General features: G+C 46.0%; 1 protein-coding gene across 3 annotated transcripts in view; it reads left to right on the top strand.

Annotated features, from left to right (window-relative positions):
* LOC139054432 (uncharacterized protein ZK1073.1) overlaps nt 1-14227 on the top strand; it is a 337898-nt gene that overhangs the window by 248023 nt on the left and 75648 nt on the right. For 2 of the 3 annotated variants that reach the window (XM_070531383.1, XM_070531381.1), the window contains 2 exons: nt 1414-1500; nt 5548-5626. In XM_070531383.1, coding sequence (XP_070387484.1) covers nt 1414-1500; nt 5548-5626 — 166 coding nt within the window. The remainder of the gene's footprint in view (nt 1-1413; nt 1501-5547; nt 5627-14227) is intronic. The other variant, XM_070531380.1, reaches the window with a different exon arrangement.

Genomic DNA, 14227 nt, shown 5'->3' with positions numbered 1-14227 from the left:
CCGATCGGTTTTATAAATATTTCGGGAATCCTTAGCGCGTTTCACATGTGTAGGCTTCTGGTGGCTAAACTTTGTGCTTCTGATATGTGTGTGGCCACCCTGCGTGCCTCCGTCAAGAGCGACTGCTGCATCGACGGCAAATGATTCAACGGAGCACTGTAAGTGGCAGCGCCAAAGAAAGCCTATGGATGACAATTCAGTAGAATCTTGAAAAGGAGCAAGGAATGCTGGGACCAGGCTTCAAACTATGCGCATCGGCAACCACGGGCTAAGACACCATTTCAATGCCGCTCACTTGCTCACCTATTTGTGACTATTTTCACAGTTCCTATCGTACGCTGCGGCCGCAACTTCTGTGGTAACATACTTTGGTTCTGAAATTGAATAGGCATAATTTTATGTCCTCGGCAGTTGTACTCTGGAGTAATCATGGTGGCAAAGTTCAGGTATTATAACCTGGACAATTTGGAAAATGACATCATGTAGTTTTTACGTTTTAGCAGCTGCAGTGGGCCGGACATAACGAAGACACAGACAGCGCTATTTCAAGTCATGAATAATGCATCCCAACGGCGTGCGCTTCTGCTGTTGTCATAGTCGTGCGCTCATATAATATATTGTTCTGCATATACTTTGTTACTCAATGTGTCGCGATTTATTGTCTCCGTAGTAACTTTACTCATTGTGTGAGGAATAATTATGCAGTTGCCACTTCAATTTTACTGGCTCATGCTGTCTCCCGATGAGATGGCTGTATAGTCAAACAAAAAATTGAATTCTTCGGGGAATATCCTTGTCGGGCTATCTGATGAAACTTTATCTAATATGAAAGAACCCGTGATACGATCGATTAAGCCCTAAATGGCTCATGCCATGTGACATCACTGCAGTGGTCCAAGGCGGCGGAAAACGTCTGTTGACTAATATTCTCTCCACAGCACCAACAATAATAAGAACAAGAAGAATCAAGCAGCTGCACAAATACTACACTAGTATATGCGCAAGTCGCCATACGGGAACAAATAGCATTTACTGATTATATTGTGAGGGTTGCATGTGCATTTATTCTTCCTCATCTGTAGATACTCATTACCACTCGGGGCCATAATAGCTGGTGGTTCTCTCGCTTATGTAAAAGGGAGGCCTGCGGCCCAACTGTTGTCTTATAATATGAATGGAATAGACACTAATTTGAAGAACTGGAAAAATAAACTTTTTTGCAGATATACCAACATGCCATCATTGCGCCCGCCGTATCTTGAACCCGTGGTCAGAAAATGTGTTGCGGTAAAGGTATAATCACGAAGGAGTGATTACGCGACGCTCCGCTCAAGCATAGCATACGCCATGGTGCGCCGCCCTGTTTCGCTATATATATGAAGAGCAGAATTGTGGTTCTTTTTTTCTCCCCAGCTTGCCCACCCGTCCAGAGTGCTTGGACTGATTCTGATGCATCTGGTATCAACTGGAGTCGGCATGATGGAGTACTTCAAGGATAAGGTACGCTTCATCACCTTGCTACTCACCTACGACAGCAGTGCACCAAATGCTGTCCGCTCATGAGGCGTTCGTCTTCAAGTTTCCAACATACGCCGCTGAAACTGGCAATTTAAATGAGTGACAGCATTCGCTGATGCATGACACCCTCAAGTGACGTCACTTGATCATGCGTTCTGCGCACATGATATTTGGTGGCTCAGTGGCTAGGCTGGGGTCACGGGTCCAATCTTAGCCGAATTCCGATGGGCACGGAATGCAAAAACGCTCGTGAAAAATGTTTTGGATGAACGTCGAAGAACCCCAAGTGGTTAAAATAATACGGAGCTATCCCCTAGGACGATAACTCACTGTGCAGTTTCGGGAAGACGTTCAACCTCCCGTGCATTGTGTAAAGCTATATAAGTGCAGGGGAGAGTTATTAGTAGAGTTTGCGGAACAGAATAATATCAGGATAATGAATACCTTCTTCCGCAAGCGGGATAGCCGAAAGTGGGCGTGGAGGAGCCCGAACGGCAAAACTAGAAATGAAGTAGACCTCATACTCTGCGCAAACCATGGCATCATACAAGATGTGGACCTGCTCGGCAAGGTGCGCTGGTGTGACCACAGGATGGTAAGAACTCGAATTAGCCTAGACCTGAGGAGGGAACGGAAGAAACTGGTACATAAGAAGCTGATTAATGAGCTAGCGGTAAGAGGGAAAATAGAGGAGTTCCAGATCAAGCTACAGAACAGGTATTCGGCTTTAACTCAGGAAGAGGACCTTAGTGTTGAAGCAATGAGTGACAATCTTGTGGGCATCATTAAGGAGTGTGCAGTGGAAGTCGGGGGTAACTCCGTTAGGCAGGATACCATCAAACTATCGCAGGAGACGAAAGATCTGCTCAAGAAACGCCAATGTATGACAGCCTCTAACCCTACAGCTAGAATAGAACTGGCAGAACTTTCTAAGTTAATCAACAAGCGTAAGACAGTTGACATAAGGAAGTATATTATGGATAGAATTGAACATGCTCTCAGGAACGGAGGAAGCCTAAAAGCAGTGAAGAAGAAACTAGGAATCGGCAAGAATCAAATGTATGCGTTAAGATACAAAGCCGGCAATATCATTACTAATATGGATGTGATAGTTCAAGTCGCTGAGGAGTTCTATAGAGATTTATACAATACCAGTGGCACCCACGACGATAATGGAAGACACAATAGTATAGACGAATTGGAAATCCCAAACTTAACGCCGGAAGAAGTAAAGAAAGCCTTGGGAGATATGCTAAGGGGGAAGGCAGCTGGGGAGGATCAGGTAATAGCAGATTTGTTGAAGGATGGTGGACAGATTGTTCTAGAGAAACTGGCCACTCTGTATACGCAATGCCTCATGACCTCGAGCTGACCGGAATCTTGGAAGAACGCTAACATAATCCTAATCCATAAGAAAGGGGACGCCAAAGACTTGAAAAATTATAGACCGATCAGCTTACTGTCCGTTGCCTAAAAACCATTCACTAAGATAATCGCAAATAGAATCAGGAACACCTTAGACTTCTGTCAAGCAAAGGACCAGGCAGGATTCCGTAGAGGCTACTCAACAATAGATCATATTCACACTATCAATCAGGTGATAGAGAAATGTGCGGAATATAACCAACCCTTATATATAGCTTTCATTGATTACGGGAAAGCGTTTGATTCTGTAGAAACCTCAGCAGTCATGGAGGCATTACGGAATCAGGGTGTAGATGAGCCGTATGTAAAAATACTGAAAGATATCTATAGCGGCTCCACAGCCACCGTAGTTCTCCATAAAGCAAGCAACAAAATCCCAATAAATACAGGCGTCCGGCAGGGAGGTACGATCTCTCCAATGCTATTCACAGCGTGTTTACAGGAGGTATTCAGAGACCTGGATTGGGAAGAATTGGGGATAAAAGTTAACGGATTATGAGACTGAAATAATCAGAATAAGAATGGGCTGGAGTGCGTTTGGCAGGCATTCTCAGATCATGAACAGCAGGTTGCCATTATCCCTCAAGAGAAAAGTATATAATGAGCTGTGTCTTACCAGTACTCACCTACAGGGCAGAAACCTGGAGGCTTACGAAAAGGGTTCAACTCAAATTGAGGACGACGCAACGAGCTATGGAAAGAAGAATGATAGGTGTAACGTTAAGGGATAAGAAAAGAGCAGATTGGGTAAGGGAACAAACGCGAGTTAATGACATCTTAGTTGAAATCAAGAAAAAGAAATGGGCATGGGCAGGACATGCGATGAGGAGGGAAGATAACCGATGGTCAATAAGGGTTACGGACTGGATCCCAAGGGAAGGGAAGCATAGCAGGGGGCGGCAGAAAGTTAGGTGGGCGGATGAGATTAAGAAGTTTGCAGGGACGGCATGGCCACAATTAGTACATGACCGGGGTTGTTGGAGAAGTATGGGACAGGCCTTTGCCCTGCAGTGGGCGTAACGAGGCTGCTGCTGCTGCTGCTGCTGATGATGATGATGATGATGATGATGATATAAGTGCTGCTTCCTGATGCCCAGCCGCTTGTGATGAACTTAGAGGTGAACGGCATGTGTGTTCGTGTATGCTGTCAAATTTTTTTCTCATACTTCATTCCTAGTGCAGGGTCGTGAACTGTACTCAGCCTTGGTAGCCTCCCCCTTATTACTCTTCGCTCTCTCTCTGTCTTAAACCCCACGATTTCTTTGATCATCCTCCAAGTGGTAGTACAGCCTTCAAGTGTGTGAAGCCACAGGTGGTGGAGACGTAATATCTTGACTTATGAGAACGGCAAAATGTAAAAGTTGATAACAGTTGATAATTACAACGAAGCAAAGCAAAGGACACAAACAGGACCAACTAGCAACAGACGTTTATTTTACTCAACAGAATGTGCTTCACCTCGCAATATAAAAGCACAGTTACTTTTCTAACAGGGTGTCCGGCCGACATTATCCCATCGCACCTTAATTAAGGTACCGGCAAAGTGATTCCAGCGCAAAAGTGAGAATGGAGCAGTTGACGAAGGCTTTTTCTAATGCCAGTGCACAGTATGCGAAACATGTCTACATAAAAATTATCTTCGGTGAAATTAGCGTCCGCAGCACTTGGTGCGGCGTTTTTCCTTTGTCTTGGTTTTTAATGTACAATACGAGCACACCCAAAAATACATTCCGCTCACGAGGAAAGTACGAGCCACCAGTTGCTGCTGAAAAATGGCAACTTGGACAAAATTATGCCCACCACCATTATGGCGTCCAAGTGCCGCTGCCAAGGCGTAGATAAAGTCCATCGTTTGCGGTGAGCCAAGGAGCGGCTGGCGAGGCCGACACACTGCACGAAGCGCCGCAATGCAGGCGCACAAGTGAGCCAGCATTCACGGTAGGCCGTCATTTGCGATGTCCAAGATGCCAGTCGAGTGGCTGTGCCGTGATAGTAAAGGGTAGCGGCACCGCGTTACGGCGCAGTTAGGTCAGTTCCTTTACAGCAGACGTGAATAGAGCTGTCGCGTGCCTCTTCCTACTTGCGCTAATCATTGTTCAGGTTGGTGGACAACCTTTTTCACGAAAACTGTGTTCAGTAAATATGTGCGAAATGCGAAAGGCTTCAAAAAACGGTCAATTTACTTTCACTGCCGCTTACATCTCTTAACCGAGCCTTGGTAATCACAGAACCATAAGACCTCCGCGACAGGCAGACGGATGGTGATGCCCATACCATCTGCATGTGAATTTTTACTGCTATCGATGCTGCATGAAGCAGGAAAATTTTGAGTGCGTTAGCTCTCGTCGTTACTGCTTTTCAGTGTCCGTGTTAAGCACACTGGACGAGAAAAGGCTTTGTCACCCCCCCCAACCCCCCCCCCCCAAAAAAAAAAACTTCTCACCATTCTACTGAAGTCAACAAGTTTAGTTGTCGGCGACAGTATAGCGTAATGGTGTTACAAGTTTGTGAATGTATTTCAGTGGACACAAATAACTAAATGCCTCGCGCATTGACAGTCCTGGTTCAGAAAGCCTGCATCACAGTTCTGTTGGTACATTTCAGATTATGAACTGGAAACTCCAGAATGTTGGCATGAACCCCTCTGCTGAGCAGTACCTCGTTCTTCACAAGTTCGGAGCGGTAAGGAGCCCAGACCGCACCTGAGCCACAGTTTTTTCGCCCCGGCCGCTGCTTAAATCTCAATCCAAATACTAAGCCGAGTCAGGTAGATGAAAATGTAAATGATAAAATTTATTGCGAAATGTATTATTGTGTACTGATGGCCTGTCATTGAATTATGATAATGCGGTCGCAGTTATTTGCCACGTTTGAATTGTAACGGAATTAGTGCCGCTGATATTAGACGACATGAATGCAGCCACTTCCCGGGGGGCTACGGTTGGCAAGAGATCGGCTTGGGTTGATGACCACAAAAATTGAGCTTAGTTTTGTTGGGAGAATATGAAACAGGGAGACATGAAAACAAGTCTCACAGCCGGTCTTGCCAGGCTAAAAAGGTGCCCACACAAAGTGTCTTTCCCTAACTTGTATGAAGCAGCCGGTGTTACCCTGCTCGCAGCCTTTTCTTTCTACCCGTGTCTTCGTGGACAGCTGTCCATGACGCGTTTTGTCCGACTTCCATTTAAAAAAAAACAATGCCGCAAGTGCGATGCTGTCATTCCTGCAATGTTTCTGATTTTTTGTCGAGTCTTCAGCCTTGAATAGATTTACGGTAGCGCGAATAAAAGACAGGACAAAAGAAGACACACAGGGACACACACAGTGCTGCGTGTATCCCCGTGTGTCTTCTTTGGTCTTTTGTTTTAGTAGTGCCACAGTAAGCCTATACAAGATGCGTTAACAACAAGCCCACATTGCAACCCTAGTGAGTCTTCAGCCAGCGATGGCTAGTTATACGCGTCATGCATCTTAATCGCTTATACCAGATTTCATGAGCTCTGCTGCCTGTACGCTGTGAGCCATATTTGTTTAGGCACAGTTTAACAATGATGTGCGTCAAAAGTTTTTAAATATCTCCACGGCTGCAACAACGAACCATCTTCCCACTATTCGTCTTCGGTCAGCTTTTTTGCCAGTGATTGTCCCAGTGAGGTCGTCACGTCCGGTAACCAGTATCGAGCCTCTGGGGCCCGACAAGCCACAAAGTGCAAACACATCAATCACTGGTACACGCGATAAACCTGCGCAGGCTTAGCGGCATCTCCGACATGCTTTGAAGGCTTCCTCTTTAGCCCATCCCGGCTGTGGGTCGGTGCCGGCGCGCTGCTTTTGAAGCCGAAGCGCTGTTGGCAAATGAAACCATCCATAGGCTTGCGTTCTAGAGCGGATACATTGGCACATAAATAAACGGCTATCACTCATATATTTATTTATTTACTTGCCAATTTATTTCCGACAGAAAAATCACTGCATTGGCACCTGTAGCACAGACTAGCATTCGAATGACGCTGTTTGGTTCAAGAGCGACGAACTTGCTCATGTCTCCTGTGTCGGTCGCCTGATATGAGACGTCATTATTTATCGTCAGCTAGTGCACGCATGCTGTGCTGCTTGTCTGCAAATTGAGAAGGTATTTTGCGCGTTGTTCTCTGTGCACTGTGTGTGCTCAAGAAAAGTGCTTTGTTCCCCTGGCTCTTGTGTGGCTGTTTAGCGCTTCCCAAGATGAGGCGCGGCTCAGTCAGCCACAGGATACTGTTCTGTTCTAATTGATGTTTTTGTCATCTTGAACTTTATCGTCAATATCAGCTGCACAATAAAATCTAAGGCACTTGTCCATGTAAGCGTATCACGAACAGGTATAGCATGGCTGTGAAATGCTGCTTTGTCTATACAAAACGTAAAAGTGCCATTAAATTGTGGACTGCAGTTGACAGCTCCCGTATCTTCTGGACCGGACGTCTAATTCAAACAAATGGGACAGCGACGCTTTTAAGTGCCTAGGATGACTGCAGTTATGCCCGCCTATTGGCAAAACTTTTTCGTCTACCTAGTCCACTCGGGCCATTTGTAGGGTGGGAGCTATGCGCAAAATGTGGCAATTGATCAATACTGTTCTCATTAGTGAATACTGAGTGCAGCACGTATGATCTTCACGCAGACATCTGCATGAATCGCGTGTGCATGCTGTGGCTCTAACAAAGTCTCCTGCAAAGCAAGGTTATTTGTCCAGACTTATTCTGGTACTCTGCAATGGACGAACTCGATTTGTAACAAGAGCCATCTGAGGAAGCCATATGCAAATTGCTTTTTATTCAACTAATTACAAATTAAGGCAAAGGGAACTGAAGACAATGTCCCGACCGGTGGAACATGACGCGTGATCTGTAGCGACAGTCGCCTAATACTTGGACCACCTGCAATGTAGTGACGATGAAGCAGTGACAACACTTTCCTGCAGGGAAAAAATTAACGTGCGTCAGTGTGATCTGAAAAATGATCAAGTATTTCAAATTTAACCCTGATTTATGAACAGTTCAATAAGAAGCTAAGGCCGATTTCGCAGCCACTCAATGCGTTAAGCAGCTCCGAGTGCACCCCGGTAACACGACCGAACGAACGTTTTGCAGAATCAAAATTGCTCTTGGCGTCTTATGGCTGGCTATTAAAGGATGTTTCGTAACACGCAATTAAATGTAGGCGCATTGGATTTGCATCAAACCTTGTTCCATCGGCGGTAGCGAGCGTGGTTGCTATGATTCCAGACAAGACAAATGCGTAGGTTTCCACGAGGGAGCCTTTTATGACACAAGCCCACTGCGATGGCTCAGCGGAAATTTCACGCTGAGCCAGCGTATTTGTTAGTTAGAAACCGTCTCTGATATTTTATTAAAATATAGCAGCATTGTTGGATATTCGCTGACTGCCATGCTCGTACCCGTGCCCCGTACGGTAGAGTTCCCGCAATTTTTAGAATATGTTTCAATGGGATATTGCGTAAGGCCACTAATTCTGTGGGGATAGAATCCCTTAATTATTTCAAGCTCTGCAAGTCGACCTAACCAACGGCATGACACCTGTTTTGTCCAAATCATCGGTTGCTCGAATGATCAAATGCAACACTGTGGCTGTGACAGACGCTGCTTTATACAGCGATTCGCGCTCCCAAAATGCGTATTGTAAAACATGCGGTTTGGTGTTAGTAGAAAAAACAAAAGGCACTGGCTGAGGTCGCGGGCTCGACTCCGGGCTGCATTCCGATTTAATGCAAAACTTGCACATCGAGGAACCCCAGCAGCTCGAAGTTAATCGTGAGCCCTATCTCAGCGTCAGTGCTGCCACGTGATCCCATAATTTATATTTCAACTTTTCCAGGCGCTTATTGGCCAATTGAGCGCTGCTATCCTTCTGAACAAATTCAACGACGTCCTTATAGAGCGCCCGGTCGGTATCCTTTCTCTTTCTCGTTTGTCTTCTGAACTTTAGGAGAGATCGCGAGTAAATCTTTCCTCACGGCGCAGTGCGAGTAACCAGTATCAGTCATCGTGCGCGAAAATGGAGAAGCGGTCCGAACGGCGCTCTCTGGGAGAGCCCGAATGTCCCGCCATGCTGTGGCGCGGGCGTTGCAATAACGTCTCTGCGCTTTTGTCGAGCGCAGAGGCATCGTTCAAAGCAACCTCGAGCTCACTCTCGTAAATTACAATCTCAAGGCTTTCCTAAATAAATGCTAGAAAAGCACTACAGTTCGCAATCATAAAATCTTATTTACATCGCCGCAGAAACAAAGCTTCCAGTGCTAACCTTCCTAATGCTTCCTGAGCGCAAAGAATCGTTTTCAAAGCTCGCGTTTGCAAGTACCGCGTTTGAAAAACGCCACCCAACGGAAACCCTATTTCACGTTGTGGTCAAATGCGACTGCGAAGCAGTCATGTGTCAGTAGCACCCATCACGCTCTCTGCGGACAGTGCCAGCGCCTCAAGTGCCATGGCGAAGGCCCAAGATGTGCTGCTGGACGCGATGCCGCGGCCTCAAAAGCAATAAGTATGGATGTTTCATATTTTCGGGGGCAGTGGTAAGTTTGGTAGTTGCCTTTAGAGAGCCAGATATGGAATAAGACGTAGACTCGAGATGTGTTGAGCTGACGCGTGTGTTCGCACTTTGGGCTCGTTCTGCACATGTTGGCCTACTTGCCTGCGAAAAAGAAAAAAAAAAGGTCATTTAATGGTGCGCACTGTGAACGCACTGAGGCACTCACTGAGCAAAAAAAAAAGATGTGGTATTGTGTGTGTCGCTAGCGTGCTGTTGTCTCTACTTTCTCGTCACCCTGAGTTTCTGCTGCCGAGTGTCTAACTGTTGTCTGCCTTTTGTTTTCTCCCTTTTCGCTTTTTGTGCTCCTCTTTTTTTAACCTTGCTCATCTTGTGGCCCTGTGCAACTGGATCTGCAGGAGGTAAATCTTGTTCACCCTGCTCTTTACCGCCCGCTGCGAGTGTGGCCGCTCAGTGCCGTCGTTGGTCAAACCTGGCAATGTAGTGTTTGCGCATATTCAGTTTGTTGGTCGTGCAAGGCCTACCCGTGTCAAACAGCGCAGCCGCCAAAAGCCCTACGTCAAAATATCACCTGAGCAACCACGTGATGAAGTGCATTGTTGTGAGGGAGCATCTAAACATCCATCTAATCTAAACATCTTAATTGCGATCAACGAATCGGAGCCCATTCTCAGGTCGTCTTGTGATCTTACAAGAAGCTTCCAACCATGCTCGCAAGCGCTCATGGCGGTTTCGTTGCGATGGCAATTCGCACCTGGCGGGTGTCATTCACACTGCACATTGCTGCGTCGAACGCTCATCCATTGCATAGAAATAACTCGCATTTGGCGTTCCTCAGTGAACTTAGCAATAAGCGTTTTCCTTGACCGCCAAATTATACCCGCATGCAGTAACGCCACCACGTATATAGACCGACCACGATATCACAATTTCGCACTCGAGGTCTCGGGTAACCTAGATAGTTGCACCTTCTTGAAACGGTGTATTTCACACGGAATTTCAAACTCACTTATATCAGCCTTATTCGCACGAAAACATTTGTCAGCACATTTTCTTGATAAGCCTACCTCCTACTGCTCGTTGCCTTATCTACAGAAACGAAAAGCGACCTAAAAGCAATGGTTGTCAATTACACTCGCCACCCGCTATTCGTTAGGTCCAGAATGAGCGCGACATCAGGCTGTGTGCACTCGGTGGCACGTCGGTTCGAATGCCATATGGATTGCATTCACACCGTCATTGGTTCGCATACCGCCGGTTCACTGTCATGGCCGGAGCCCCAGGCACTGAGGAGCCCCAGGCGCCAAGGGCTCGTGACACGGGCTCGCAAGACTCTCATCAGGTGCTCAGTCACCAGACACGAAACTCTGCCTGAGTTTTTTGTAAAAGTGTCTTGGACTGTAATATTGAGCAGAGTCGCACTTTTCAACGCACTATGCTCAGAGGAGTTAGGTTTTCGTTACATGTGTAATATGGTTGCATCTCTTGCACAATTTTCTTGCCATGACGGCGACTTGTATGGCGTTACCGCACTTTTACGTGTCAACAAGTAGAAAGCAGTACATATTCAGGCGTTCTTTGCTTTCAAGTGCGTAGTTCACATATGCAGTCTGATTTCATGTTCAGGGCTATCTGCAAAAAACTTACTTAGCCTGCAATGAGACAAGCTGTGAAGGACCGCTTTTGAATATCATAAATTATTGTTGTTTCGACGAAGGACCGTGGTCAAACCACCCTGAACTAGGCTTCATGCTGGCGAGGCACTGAGCGGACGGCCCAGCATCACGCTACTGGGCCTGTAAGAGTAGCACGGGAATGAGGTGCCATCAAGTGCATGTATTTGGCTCCGGCCTGTGTTTGCGCTGAGGCTTCGCGACGTCTGCATTGCCTTCAGTCAGCCAACACTCTAGTTAGACGGGCACATTCACTGGTACTTCGAGTGAATGCACTTCGCCGTTAGTGACACTGTCAGACGGAAAGTGGCACTCGCTGTGGAGTGCACTTGCTAGCGACTGTGTTTGAGGAACTAGCTTCGCTCATTCGAAGTGTGCAGCCTCAATAGTAATGAATAAATGATTAAATGCTCACACCTGAGTTGGCACTAATTCCGAGACTAATTTTTCGTCATGTCGAATGTTATGAGCTTCCTTTATATAAGTGAAGTAACAAAACTGGAAACGTTAATCTTCGACAGATACCGCGACTTTGACCCTCAGGGTGTTTACATGAACCCGACAGAAGCGGGCCGAGTCGGCTTGTCGGACTGGAATATGTATGTGACGTCGCGGTTTATACACCGCGGCAACGGGAACAGTATTAGGACAAAGCAACGACAAGCACTGTGCACTGCAACCTCAATGTAGCGATAAAACTTATTAAATATCGCTGTTGCAGATGGAAGCAGGAACCGGAAGCCCAGTTCAAACCCCTTGATGTCTCTAGTCGTCGCTGTGTGCCGTCGTCCAAGTCTGCCAGAAGCGAATTCATGTGGTCACGACAGGCTCAATTAGCCCGATTTCTGACTCGACCCGCTCGCATCGGGTTCGTGCAAAAGCAGCCCCTGTGGATTTCGGATATGTTCGTTGCTTATGGGGCTCAAAACAACTAAACGTGTTAATTAGATTACGGTATTTCTATTTTAGATGGCGGAGGTCCTTTGATAAGCTTTTTTTCGTAAACAAGTGGTAATCGTTTCTAAAACTCGAAATGCTTAAAATCTTATCAGTCCCTATGGCTTCATAGATCGTCATTGTCACCAATCTCGAGTGACACTTCGTTTTGCCATCTAGCACCACGTCGCCGAAGGGACCCTCAGACAAGAGAAGTGCACTCGCTCCAAGTGTCGCTGGATTTTCTCGTCTCACTGGGGTATAACATGTTCTTCCTTCTTTTTTCGCCAAAAGTGACTCGAACAACTTTACGTCATGTCATGCTTAATATTTACCATGCGTTTCTCGTGACGCACTTCGTGTGCTTGCATTGTCCGAATTGCTGCAAGCGGGTCGAAAGTGGCACACTTTTATTAACCAGTGGACCCTTGTCGCATGAAGATGTTGTACCGTTGCACCTTGACTCTCTTGTGACGTCGTGTGCTGCTGTGTTACATGTGTTGCTTGTGTCTCTGTAACAGCATCTTGCACATTTCATCATGCTGGAACTTTTGGAATAAGTCCGCAGGCAAGAGTGATCGCGGGCGCTTCACGTGGCCGTCAGCTGATGTAACTATAAGTGCATTTGACGCGCAGCAGCCGTGCTTTTACCTTGCGATAAGACGGAAAAGTCGCAGTGCTTACGATAACGTCTACTAACTATTGTCGCTGCAGCAAATGTGAATCAATGCATGAAGCAGCCTGGAAGGCGAGAGGTGTTATGCCTTTCAGATCAGCACTTCAGAGCGTCAAATTAGGTAAACTAAGCGGCTCTTTATTTCATTAGCCTCAAGGATAGTACCCCCATCTCTGGTGAAGTTATACAAGGGCCTCCGATGAAAAAACGTGCTTCGCCGAGGCTTGGCTGAACATGTTTGGGGTGTTCGAAACCATCATAGCAAAATATCCACTTCCATTTGGATCTCTTGTTTCTTGATCTCATCAAATCTTCGGCGAACCTCTTTTCAATTCTCTTGGCATTCAAAACAGACCATCTGTCTTGCATATTGCATGGCCTGGCAAACTTAAACGCTTCGTGATGTTAACTGCCAGTGTCATTTAACAGCGTCAATCCTCTTACCGATGTCACGCGAGCGCTGCACCACCATTCGTCGCCCTGTAGTATGTGGCTGCTAGTCACATAAGCCACACCTGCCAACCTTCGACCCTTAAAATTCATAAAAATCCATCGGTCGCTGGGGAAGAGAGTGAGGGAGGGTTAGCATCCATTCTTGAAATCTTTGCCCTGAGCAAACACCTTATGTGCCATACATACACACTTTATTAACTCTGATTAAGGCTTTAGGTGCAGCATACAAGCAGCAAACTTGGCACAGCAGAGACTGAGAACAAGAAACACGTTTTTGTTTTTAGATTGCAGTGACCTTCCTAGCCATTTCGCAGTCGCTGATTGAAATTACCGCCAAATTACCACTAAAATATTAACAAATTTCGCTTGCTTTATACAATATACTGCAAAAGCTTGCTCAAAACAAGTAGCCTTCTAGTATATGAGGTCTTGCACTGCGAAAAGAAGGCGCCTGAATTACCATCACAATTTCTTCTTTTGCATGCTTTTCTTACCCTACATAGTTTCGCCCATTCATTTTTCTACACTTTTGGAACTTTTTCGCTTACAGAATTGATTTTTCGTAAAAGATTCCGTAGCATTCATAAAATTGTAGAACGGGGCCGAGTTCTTAAGCTGACGAAAAATTCGGGATAATTGTCATGTGTGCTGCGCATACAAATAGTGCTTTTTCATTATTTCTAAGGTGAGATGTATTGGCTTTTGCCTGTCTAAAGTTTGCATGTGATGTAAACAATGTGCGATAACTTTACGATAAATTGGCGAAAATTTGTATGCGTAAGCCACGCTTAAAAATGTGTACCTATTAGACGTACCGACAGTGAGTAGCGATTTCACAGGAAGTTTCAATGTGAGTGGTAGCTCTCATTTTTTCAGCATAGTAGAAATTGTGCACTAATGACATAATATCGCAAAGTTTGTTGATGTAAGCAATGTCGCCAGAAAGGCAACCATGCACTTTGGCCGCAACACCGGCTCGCCATTCAGTCATCTCCCGAGC

Source organism: Dermacentor albipictus, chromosome 1, assembly GCF_038994185.2.
Source record: "Dermacentor albipictus isolate Rhodes 1998 colony chromosome 1, USDA_Dalb.pri_finalv2, whole genome shotgun sequence".
NCBI lineage: Eukaryota > Metazoa > Arthropoda > Arachnida > Ixodida > Ixodidae > Dermacentor > Dermacentor albipictus.
The sequence above is the reverse complement of the archived record's forward strand: the minus strand, read 5'-3'. Positions and strand labels throughout refer to the sequence as shown.